Below are 11,900 nucleotides of genomic sequence, written 5' to 3'. Positions count from 1 at the left end.
TGTTTGTTGCTTGACTTGGTCAAACGACGTTTTAGGTGCACCTCTGCCAGCAGAAGGCTGGAGGATGTGTGTGCACCTTCCCTGTCGGCTTCCCAGCTGTTTTGCTTTCAGCTGTGGTTGTTAGCAAGGGCAGGGGATCAGTGCCCGGGATGAGGAGGGGATACAGCCCGTTGCAGCTCTGGAGACCCGAGAGGAGCTGGTCCATCACATTCACAGCTGCGTTCATCCCCCATTCATCCCTGCTGCTTTCATTAGCTCCAAATATTAAAGCCAGGGGGGCTGAAGCCCACCCAGACAAATTCAGGCTAGCTTGTGGAGGCCAGCAGCTGCTTGAATACCACAGCTGTGTTTAAATCCCATCTCCTGGCACAGAGAACATCCCCTCAGCTTTAGTGGCCCTAATCACATCCAGCCTCCACCACTTTCCTTGCTGCAAAGGCAAAGCTCAGACCAGCTTCCAGTGCTCAGCCAGCAAACTGTCCATGATAGGGACTGTGATCATCAGCAGAGCTATTGCTAATTAAGCTACATTATCACAGGCTACCTCTGGCCAACAGTGCTTGTAGGCTTTGAAAAGTTCAGTAGCCCCTTGGGAGGTTTAGAAGAGCCCCAAGAATAGCACCGCACAGCACCAGGCTGCTTAAGGAAATACCTTTGCACCTGCAGAGGGTTTTAAGCCCCCAGGCAGAGGCTGAGCACACAAGGAGCAGCATCCCTAGCCAAGTTGAGCAAGCCCAGTGCCAATTTTCTCTCCACGGAGGAAACATCCCACCAGTGTGTCTGGCTACTTCAAGGGGGTGGCTGCTCTTTGGGAGCTGGCTCTCCGTTTCAGGGGGTGTAGTTTGTGCTCTGATGCTGCTTAGGCTTTATCCTCCTTTATCCTGAACGCAGCATAAAAAGCAGAGCTAGCTCCTGATGCTCGAAGTGGTCTCTGTGATGCTCTGAAACGAGGGGGGTGTCTGTAGGCTGTTTGTCTGCAGGGGGCTGGCTAGAGAGGGGAAGACGTACTGCTGCTCTCCCTGCATCAAGTGCATTCCTCTGCTAGATGTGATAGGAGGGGTTAAAAATAGTTTAATCTTTATTCCTTTGAGAGCTTTTCCATTAAAAAAAATAAAAATCCACATGCTGCTAATCTTTCCAAGGCAAAAGCTCCCCTAACTTGGGGGTTAAAAGCAAGGCAGGACCTCCCGTGAGCCCCTCTGCTGTGCTGCAAAGGGCAGCTGCCCTCAGAGCGGGGCTGGTGTGTGAGAGCTCCAAGCTCCGGTTTGGGAAAGCCACGAAAGACGTTTTCTTTTTTTAGCCTCCTGCTCTCTGTGAAGACATTAGGATCTGTATGGCTATGAGTAACTGCACTAGGAAAATCCTCCCACTGCTGTGCAAGCAGATCTAGCAGAGCTTGAGTTCTGCAGAGCAGGGAAGAACTGGGTGCAGGAAGGTGCCCAGCACCAGAGGAGTGGGTGATCGCAGCCCACGTTCGCATTAGCAAGACACTTCTGTGCAGTGATGGGTTGCCAGGACTGGTCTGACTTACTATTTCTAAGGCAAGTAGGAAATTCATGTTCTTTTGCTAATCCCTAATCAGTTTTCCTGAGAGTGACTGTGTTTTCATTTGGTACAGTGGGTAAATCAATTAAACACTTTATCAGGTTATTTCTAGAAAAGCTGCTCTCCACACTCACAAAATGATTGATGAAAGAGTGACTCTTTAGCCTCCAGGGAATGGTGATTAAGGAGTGACCTTATCAAGCTATTTCACGCAGCTGAGAATTAGACCACTCTGCTCAAAGAGACAAAGTAAACTTCATTACTTTTGTTTCAAACTTCTTTTCCTTTGCCAACTTTCAGATCTGTGACCACCCTGAGTATGGTCTGTGCACTCAGCTGGTTATTGGAAAACTGGGAGATTTTAAAGGGCTTGATCTGTAGGAAGGAAAGACTCCTCGCCGGCAGTGTTTCTGGGATCTCTCCTGCTCATAGGCTTCTACAGCCCTGCTGATCTCAACGGAGTGCAGAGTCTCAAAAATCAGAGCTGACTGCTTATGTACCTGTTAAATCAGTGCTACCTGTAATTCCGGTATTTGCTGAACTATGTAGGGAGACCAGTGAAGACCAACAGTGCTGTAATTCAAATTTTTCTTTACAAAATTATGCTAAAACACTTTGTCCTGGCAGTAAGAAAGCCTCAAGGTCTGCATATACTCATGGGTTCACTTCAGCCTTTATCCAAACCACAGCTATTAACTTAGTTGTAGGAAACGCATAAACTCAAGACTTTTATTCTAACCCTTTGAGATAGCTAAATGAATAGCCTTGAAGTTGTGGAATTAAGTTAACCAAATATGCCTAGACAGGTCACACAATTTCAGGAAATGAAAAACACAGGTCAGACATGCAGGGAAGCACAGCACCAGTGATGCATGTTCACAGCCAGACCCTGAATCTGGTGAGAGCAGCAGACAGGGAAAACTGCCCTGCGGCTTTGTTTCAAGATCATCCCCTCTACAGTCAACAAGTGATGGTCCAGAGCCTGTGAGCCTCTCGGGGCTGAGGAAAGGTCACCCTACAGCTCAGCCATGGGTTGCTCGTGCACAGGCAGGTCTGCAAGAAGCTGTTCTGCTGCTGTGACCCCTCTGGATGGGATTCAGGGACTCTGGGCTCCCTCTGCTTCCAGCGCTGTATTGATTTGAATAGTGACAACCTAGAGGGGAGCAGAACAGACTGTGCTTCGAAGATGGAATTGAATTGTTTTAAAGTTTTTAAACAAGTTGGCTGTCTTCCTGGACTCTTAAATTAAAGGGCAATTAAGTCACTTTCAGTCTCAAAAGAGCTGATGGGCGTTTCCTGGTTTGACTCTTAAAAATTTTGCCAGAGTGATTAATGCAATGAAAAATTGTCAACTCTCAAAAGTCAGGGCTGTCAGCCAACACTCAAAGCATTTATCTAAAGCACATGCTCAGACACTTTTGGCCTGTGGACAGGAGGAAATGGGACAAAATGAGGCTGTAGGGAAGAGTAGCTGGGCATAAAGGACACTGGCACAGCAACACCTGTACTTTAGTATTGATAATTATTATGGGAGGAGGAGAAAAACTGCTGGTGCTACAGGCTTTGCAGGAAGTTGACTTTTCCCCCCACAGGGGAGAAAAACCTGGCTAAACATCAGTCCCAGCTCATGGCTACTTGTCAGTGTTGGTTTTGTTAGTTATATGCAATTAATATTTGTGCAGCAGGTGCACTGCTCCCAGCATGAATGGAGTGCACATGAACACTCCCCTGGTACGGCTGCAGTGCTGCTGCTGCACTGCGAGTACAACCTTCCCTTCATGCTGGGGCTCCACAATATCCTGGTAACGTTGCTGAGAATATGCAAGAGCTCCAGGCTTTCCCAGTTACTAGAAATGCCCGCAGTCTCCCTCCCTTTGATTTCCACACTCCTTCCTCACATTTAAAAGCTCAGATCTATTTTGTTTCTTCCAGGATTGCTAACCAGAGCTGACTCCTGAATGAATTCTATCTCTGCTTCGGTTAGTCATCCCTTCAGGACAGATTTAGTAACTGCTCAGGGAAACCACGTAGAAGCCAACAGTTCACCGTTGGAAGGCAGCACCCACTCACTGTCAACTTCATCTTTTTCCGAGCTAGAAGGCTGAAAGCGCAGCAAGTCAGCCAGAATTAGGTGAGCGAGCCTCTAGCCTCACCTGCTGTGTAGGAAGGTGAATAAATTGATACATACCTAGTCCCAAACCTGACTGCAGGCTCAGGAAAGTTGCTGCAGTGTGAAATAACAGAGCAGAGATAGCAAGTATCTACAGCAGAGTTCACCATCCCCATCTGCCGGAGCACCCCTTGGGGCAAATGAACCTCCTGTGCGATTGCAGCTTCAGGCTGCCCACGCTTCTCGCTGCGGGGAAACTGCCTGAACTTCCACTGCATGGCCTTCTGAACTGTCACCGAGCTGGCAGTACGCAGACCTGCCCCTGAACTGAAGCAAGTCTCTCCCTGAGGTGCAGAATTACTAATGTTTTAAGGCTAAAGAATTGCATGTTTAAAAATGTGTATCTGACATGTTTTCTGCTTGTGTTTATTAAAGCTTGTATGCTCCTCCAGAATTTTGCATAACTTTGGTTGACTAGAGGCACATCATGTTAAAACTTGTCCTGATAAGCAAGAATAAACCAGAGTATTTTAACGCATAAATATGAGTCACGACACTGATGCTTTCAGGTAAGGACAGTTTATTCGCCCCTTTGAACAAATAAGGCAAGATATTTGAGAAAGATCAAATAAAATCTCCTGTATCAAACTCAGAGGAATGCAATAAAAGTTACTATTTCATACATATACAAACTAATGACCCAACACTATTATATACAAACAGCCAGATCTTACAAAATAGCTTTTCAAGTCAGCACTTTATGCCAGTGTTGCTAATGTCTTTGTTACAAAAAAGTTAAAGCTACAAACTTCACATTTTTAAGTCTCACATGACTGACATCATCAGTATCTCTAGGTTTTAGAAGCAAAGATAATGGTTTGTCCAGAACACTTTCAGCAATGCAGACGGACCCAAGGAGCACATGAATGCAGCTTCACAATTAAGCTAGCTTTTTGCTTAAAAATTGTGTCGGAACAGCTTTCTCTTATGGTACAAGCCTTGCTCTTAGCCTGGAGGATTCTCTGAGAAGTGAGCAGGTACTATGCTCCCAGACACTCTACAAAGGGACCAGAAAGGGAATTATTTTCTCTAACAGATTGAAAATCAGTGAAGGAGAAAATAATTATTCTGCATTAGAGCTCCAAGTGCAAGAAACATCAAGTCTCAGCCACTACACGCATTTAAGAAAGGTTCAAAGACACTTAAGCCATTGGACCAGTTTTACTTATTTTGGTTCATTTGCTGTATTTTAAGACAATCACATCAGCAAAGCAGAGTATTTCAAGAGTGCTTACATTCAGTTACAGCAGTCACAGGTTGCATATTCCATCAACAGACACCACCCTGTGGTGTTTCACCTAAAACTTGGGTTTTCTAATGCCCTCCAATCACTAGAAAGTTACCTACACAGTGCAGAGGTAAAACTACTCCCAGCAGAATCTGCTTGATCCACGCCACATGCAAGCAGTGCACAATTTACCACATCACATATCCGCATGTCAATCACACCAGAGGTGTTGGGCCAGACCCATCCAAGTGCCTAATACAAGATCCAACACTTCACCAGAGAACTCTCTCCTAAGTTGTGGGAGCTTCTTTGATGCAAAGGATGCTAACAAATATTGCTCATAATAAACACATGTTTAGGGCAAAATGTATTGCACAGATTCCAGACGAGCACTGTATGATCCCTGGTGTTCACACAGCGCTTCACTAGACCTCATTAGAGAGTCCACACTAAGGGATTTTAGTCCGTTAACAACAATGAACCTTTTAATTACTTGGTTTCCCAATTCAAAACTTTCCCAATACTTGAGGCTATCAGATCATTGGTTATCCCAGGAGGTACTCTTACATCAGCACCCTAGATACACTGCTTACTGCCTCCCTTTTCACTCAGGGACAGCGGGTTTGCTGATCTCTGGAACAGCTGTGTTCGCACTGCGTATCAAACTGAGACAAACTGATGCAACCAGATCTGCAGAGGGGGTAAAAATGGCTTGGTTCCTTTCACAGCAATGGAGTATACCTGTTAACAGTAGCCAAGAGTCTGCTCCAAGGAGAAAAAAAGAGCCTACAGAGGCGTGAAATGAACACTTCACCTCTCTAGCAGCATTTGATTCAGGAGACACTGCTATTTAGTTTAATTATCTAGGTGATGCACCAAGGCCTATTTCAGAAGAATGACATGGAAACTCTTCCCTCTATCAGAGCAAAATAAAAAAACATCAGTAGAAATACTTGCTCTGTCCAAATATTTCATCATATGCTAGATACATCTAAAACTACATACGTCTGCTATTACAGCCCATGGGGCAGAGGTATCACTTGGTCTCTGCCCTGCAACGAGGCTCTTTGCTTCTTCTGTTTTACTCTCCACTCTACTGGTGTGAGTTAATTGCACCATCCTCACAGCGATTGTACATGCTGGCGCATTTTTGCTGATTGAGCTATACCAGGCAGGAATGGCAGGGAAATGTAAAGAAAGAACACAAGAGCATCCAGAGGAACTGGAAGAGAAGAGACTGAATCTCTTCCAGTAGGACATCAGTAATTGCCTTCTCATCCAGATCAACTCCACCTTTGCTCCACCACCACAAATGCACATCTTTGTTAATTCAACAAAGTCTTTAATTTCAGTTCAACCTTTCTAATGTGCTAAACCTTGCAGAAATGTGAAGGATTCTGAACTTAAGTTTTTATTCAAGCATCTAAAAATGTAAATCTGAAATGAAGCCTATAAAATATTTCACAAACTGTGGAGATTTTTAAGTCCTCTCAGACACAGCAGAAGTACCTAATTCCTGAGAGAGGTTCACACAACTTCCACCCATTCGAATACAGTTTCATTTTCCGAGCACTCCACCATCAGCGGGGTCTTCCTGAAGGACATTTCCAAACAGACAGACGAAGGGGAATCAGATTACCAACTGGCTTTTGGTTTTAAGTCAGTGTGGATTTTAAATTACAGAACGTAATTTCTGATGGAGGCACAACATGCTTTATCTACTCATATTAATTCATAAAGTACACAAAAAGAGGACAAAACTGAGGTCTTGAAGAAACCACACTTGCTTAAAGCACACAGTGTAAGGCATGGGGCTTATTACAGGCTTTTAAAAAATGAGATTTAAGTTTCTTTCAAAAGGCTGGAACAGTTTGTACATGTTCTCACCTGCTCTCTTCAGCGACCTAAAACTTAGCAGTACCTTAACAGTAGAAAGATACAGTTAACAGCTTGAAATTGAGTCTGTGCATTCACAAAGAAAAACAAAAACAAAACCCACAAAGGATGCAGCCATTAAATACCACAATCCATATTAACTTAAAACAAAATGGACTACTGAAAGTTCAGTTGAAAAGAGAGTGAGCCAACTTTCATTAGCCTATTTCTATCTGTTCCTCTGATTCAAAAACAGTCCCCCTAAAAACAGTAACAAAACTCCTTTGGAATAATGTTTTAAATATATGTCTAACATTAAAACATACCATCAGGATTTTCCACTTAACAGCATTCCTGAGTTCACAAAGGTGCTATGGAAAAATAAATGAGCAGAAGTATTGCCCTCTATTTTGCTAGCGTATTTCAATAGAAATCGATCTGTTTAGTAGTCGTAAAAGCAAGGAGCTGATTGTTTGAGGATGGAAGATTATTCTACCAGTGGCTCAGAAGTTCTGCTGCCGCCGCTTCTTGGCTTCAATGGCATCAAGGATCGGCTGCCGCTTTGACTGGTACTTCTGGCGGATTTCTTCAATCTCCTGCTCCATCATGGGGTCCAGGGCTAAGAGCCTCCTCTGAAGTTCATCAACACTCCAAGTCTTCAGCTAGCAGGGAGACAGAAGAACAACAGATATCGACATCAGTACAGCCACCATTCACACATCTACAGGGATTTTGCTGCCCATCTGATGGTCACAAGGCATCTTCCAGTAGGAGAAGGTGGAAGAGTTCTGCTCCAGACTGCTGCCCTCAGCGAGAGTGGCATGAGCCTCAGGATACTGGGCTGCTTCTGCTCATTTTACAGATACATTACATGCTCTGTTTAGTGACAGCGTGAGTGTATAAAGCAACCAGTGAAATGTTTCCCCCATTGAGTTGTTTTTCGAACGCTTCATTTTGCAGGCTTAGAACAGAAATATTGTATAGAGATGGAACAGGAACGAAGTTCTCTCCCCCTCTCCTTTCCTTGCAACTAAACTTCCTTCTGCTAAGTGACAAAAGGAGACAGAAAAGGAAGAAAAAAAAAAATCATTGTCAAAAGTTGCATTTGAAAAAAAAACCAACCCACATTTACGTACAATCAGGCTGAACCTCAATCACAGTGAGGAATTCAGACTCCTCCAAGCTAGAAATCCCAGAACACACACAACAGGTCACTTTGGGTCAGCCTCATACTGATATAATATGTAATACAATTTGTATTTTACTGTACACGTGAAGATGTCAGGCTAGTCTGGACAAGCTTCCCCTCACTGAATTCCCTATCTGCCTGCCCTTTGTTTAATTGGCTCTCTTGCATGTGCCAATTTCCTGAGAACTGGCACAGAACACTTTTATTCTGTGATTAGAGATGCCAAGTGTGGCCTGGGACAGTCTAGATTGTCCAGAGCTACACCCTTTACGTAATATTATAACCTGTGGAACAGACAGGATTTTATGATAATGTTAAAAAATATGGACACTGGAAGTGCTTCAAATATTCACCTAAGCATCAGTCCTTTTCCCATCCAAGATCAAGTGACCCCCAGAAACACAGGGGAGGCACCGTTTTACAGCTACTGCAGCAGGATGGGAATGACCATTTGCACCATCTGCTTTCAGTGACCACCTGCTGTGGGTACTACGAACACATAAAATAATTTGGGTTTTTTTCTGAACAAAGAAGTGTCAATTTCTAGACTTTCAACAAATGTCATAACTGAGTGACTTATCTTTACTTCAGTTAAATGCAAGCGATGCTGCTGTCCTGGTTTAGATGTTAATTAGTCAGCTACCATTGTTATCCTCCAAGCCATTTCTGAACCAAAACACACAGTGAAATGCTTGATGCCTATTACAAGGCAACAACTGAATTACTGGCTGTTTAACGATAGTTTGCAATAGTCCTTAAAATGTACGTGAATACCAAAATACGTAAATCCTGATCCTTTTTCCTGAGGTGGAAGAGATACCTGTCCCCAAACCACAAAGTCATCCGCTAGCTGATTTCTCAGAAGGTCTTTTGAAATTCTTTAGCGTATTCTGCTAAATAAGATATCTCCTAGTTGCAGTTACAGGATCACGAATCCACTTTAATAATCTAGGCACACGTGAAACAAAACCTTTCTTGCAAGGGTATACAGTCTTTTGGCCTCTCCAATCAGGCAACTGTTCATTAGAAAGACAAAGCACTTGCTCTGCAAAGATATACATTATTTATACATATTAATGCAACTTTACCAGACAGCAGTTTAAGTTGATGCATGGCACCAGTTGCCTTTTCACACTGATTTATTATGGAGTAGGTAATTATTCAACATCCCCCTTCCTCACAGTCCAGGGAATTGAACAGTCAAATAAAAATGCAAAAAAGAAGAAAACATTAATTCAAGTACTGAACATATATACTAAGCAGCTATATCAGAGCAAATGGCTGTCAGCTCTCCCAGAGCACCCAGTGCTAGACTACTAAAAGAGAGTTTTGGAACAGATCTAAAATACCTCGCTCACAGCTTAAGCCAACTATTAGAGGTCAGAAATTGTCCTAGGGCTGCAATCTTCCATGGATGTCCTTTAAGCCTTCTCCACCATCCTCCCAAAGTGCTGGGTGCTGCTTACAGTCAGAAACAAACTGCCAGAGTTGGCAGACCAGAGGGTAGAGTGGATTTACAGCGATGGTCTCTCCAGACCCTGAGAATGTGGCAGTCCGATGAAAAACCTGCCCTATTAATGTTCTTGAATGATCTACCATCATGGGACATCCTCCATGGATACTGACACACAAAGTCTTTCTGCTAACTGTAAGCAACTGCTCGCCAAGGGACGCAATGGCTTTGACAATTCCTGGGACTGTGTGTTTGTCAGGACAGATAGCTAATAGGATGAAAGATGCTTTGAGTACAGATAAGTCTGGAGCGGGCAAAAGCCTACAGATATATATTAAAATGAACAAATTGGGAAGTGGGTTACCTGCACAGATGCGTAATGCAGGACAAAGTAGCTACTTAAGGAGACTGATCATGGGTTAAACAGAATGGGGATGGTGGGAGAAGGAAGTGAGGCAAGTCGATGCAGTGCAAAAAATTCTAAGAGCACAGAAACACATCCTGTGTGCAATGCTGTGTGTTGATAAGGATGAACTAATTACAGAGTTTTCATCTGGAATAACATCAGCGTGGCTGTGAATGCCATGCTGCTCCTAAAAGAGGCAAAGAAGCCAAAGGGCAACACTAGTAAAAGGTCCAGAATGTGACTTCACCACAGATGAGCTGACGAGAGACTGACAGGCATTCAATTATTAATGAGAGCCAAGCATCCATGCAGTCGCAGAGGACAGCTAGCCCTCTGCTCCCGCTGTGCTTCAGGCCCACGACAACATGAGCCGTGGGACCTGAGCTGGTCTATTACTCAGCTTGTCCTTCCACTTGCACGTGCATCTTTAAAAGAAAAAACAAAACAACAAAAAAAAAACAACTACAAAAAAAGAACTGCTTAAAACATGATGGCCTCCATTTCACTTTGCTGCGTGGCATTTCACTGTAAGCCAGTGCCACAGACATACTTTCTCCCAGAAATGAAGTTTTAAAACTCTAGCGTATCTGTCTCTGCAGTGGTAGACTCCTGAGATACTGACATTATTCTCTTAGAGAAACGCCAGAAGCAAAATAAGAAAAGAAGGACAAGGACAGAGCATCTCATGACAGATGGTTACTCAGGGTAAAGCCTCAGCACTGAACAGCTGCAATTAGAGCTGGTTTTAGCCACGGGCTCAGTCCCATTCCTCTCCTCACTTCTCCTCAGCAATTCTTCTGTTGTAAAAAGTCTAAGTGTCTTTGTAAAAGCTATTTTTGTCCACAGTGATCAAATAGCTAAGACAAACTTTTAAAGGAAGGAATCTCATTTCAAAAGTAAAGACTGATATAAAATACTTGTTCTAAGGTTGGTCAAACACAGCTATCAATAAGGAGAGGCAGCAGCACAGTGAAACTGTTCAAACAAGGTTGTATGTGCAGAAAGCTAATTTTTAACCATTTGATTAACAGTTATATTTTTACTGAAGATTTTGAGAATCTTAACTCTGTAAAAATGTCCAACTGAAGACAAACGTCAGAGTTGCAAGTGTTCACCTGAAAGCTTCTTGCCCACGGCCATGCGTGCTGTTCGTTGTTCTTCAGGCTGCAGACACCACTGACAGCAACATCTTGTTTTAATATGCTGATGATTTCTACCATATAATTCAGAAGGACATATATAATTACATCCTTCAGAAGGACATAACCTATGGCCTTTCCATGCATATGCAGTAATGATGGACAAATCAGGAACAGATCATTTGATATACAATTTCTTCCTCAAGGAGAAGATTTGCAAGCTGTTCATGACATCCCTTTGCCAGCATTTCAGACAGACTTGCAGATAACTACCCTGCTGAACAACGTTCACCTCAGCAAACTGCTTCTGAGTTGCTGTCCTTTCAAATCAGCATTTTAAAAATAGAGGGGGTAAAAAACCCACCCACTTGCATTTGTTACAGTCAGGTAAAGTATCACTGCAACATGATATTTTACTGAACGTAAATGAATCTAAGCAGCAAAAGGAGAATAAACACAGGCTCTCTGCAGACATTAGACATAGCCACAGGTTCGATGTTCAAGGGCACCATGGTCTGAAATTTATACCTATGCAGTTCTGTCCTGAGCAAGAGGCAGTCTAAAAACCTGCCACAGTATTTTTAAACAGACCACGCCAGATTTATGTTTCACACAAGATCTACTGTAAAACACAAAGCCTAGAGAATTAGCTCAGCCCCTTCCCTGTCCGCAAGAAAAACAAACAAAAAATCCAAACAGTGAAAACTTTTTGAATTATAGCTCATGCAAATGATTTATCACAGTTCTCTTGGTACCCATAGTCCTTACACTGAAGGGCACCCGCGCCTGGTTTTCCTACAGCAGGGTCTGTAGCTTGACCAGTTTGGGACCTAGCATACTCCTCTGGTCCCTTAACGGCCCTTCAGCAGCACGAGGTCATCACTGACTCGGACCA

At 43.4% G+C, this 11,900-nt stretch overlaps 1 protein-coding gene across 2 annotated transcripts in view; it reads right to left on the bottom strand.

The window, feature by feature from the left end:
* Window positions 1–4,218: 4,218 nt before the first annotated feature.
* The window catches only part of STK4 (serine/threonine kinase 4), a 49,792-nt gene continuing 42,110 nt past the window's right edge, over window positions 4,219–11,900 (bottom strand). For both annotated transcript variants that reach the window (XM_041122449.1, XM_030009487.2), the window contains one exon: window positions 4,219–7,480. In XM_041122449.1, coding sequence (XP_040978383.1) covers window positions 7,322–7,480 — 159 coding nt within the window. In that variant the 3' untranslated portion in view covers window positions 4,219–7,321. The remainder of the gene's footprint in view (window positions 7,481–11,900) is intronic.

Source organism: Aquila chrysaetos, chromosome 3 (assembly GCF_900496995.4).
Source record: "Aquila chrysaetos chrysaetos chromosome 3, bAquChr1.4, whole genome shotgun sequence".
NCBI lineage: Eukaryota > Metazoa > Chordata > Aves > Accipitriformes > Accipitridae > Aquila > Aquila chrysaetos.
Note: the sequence above shows the minus strand (reverse complement) of the source record. Positions and strands in the feature narration are given on the sequence as shown.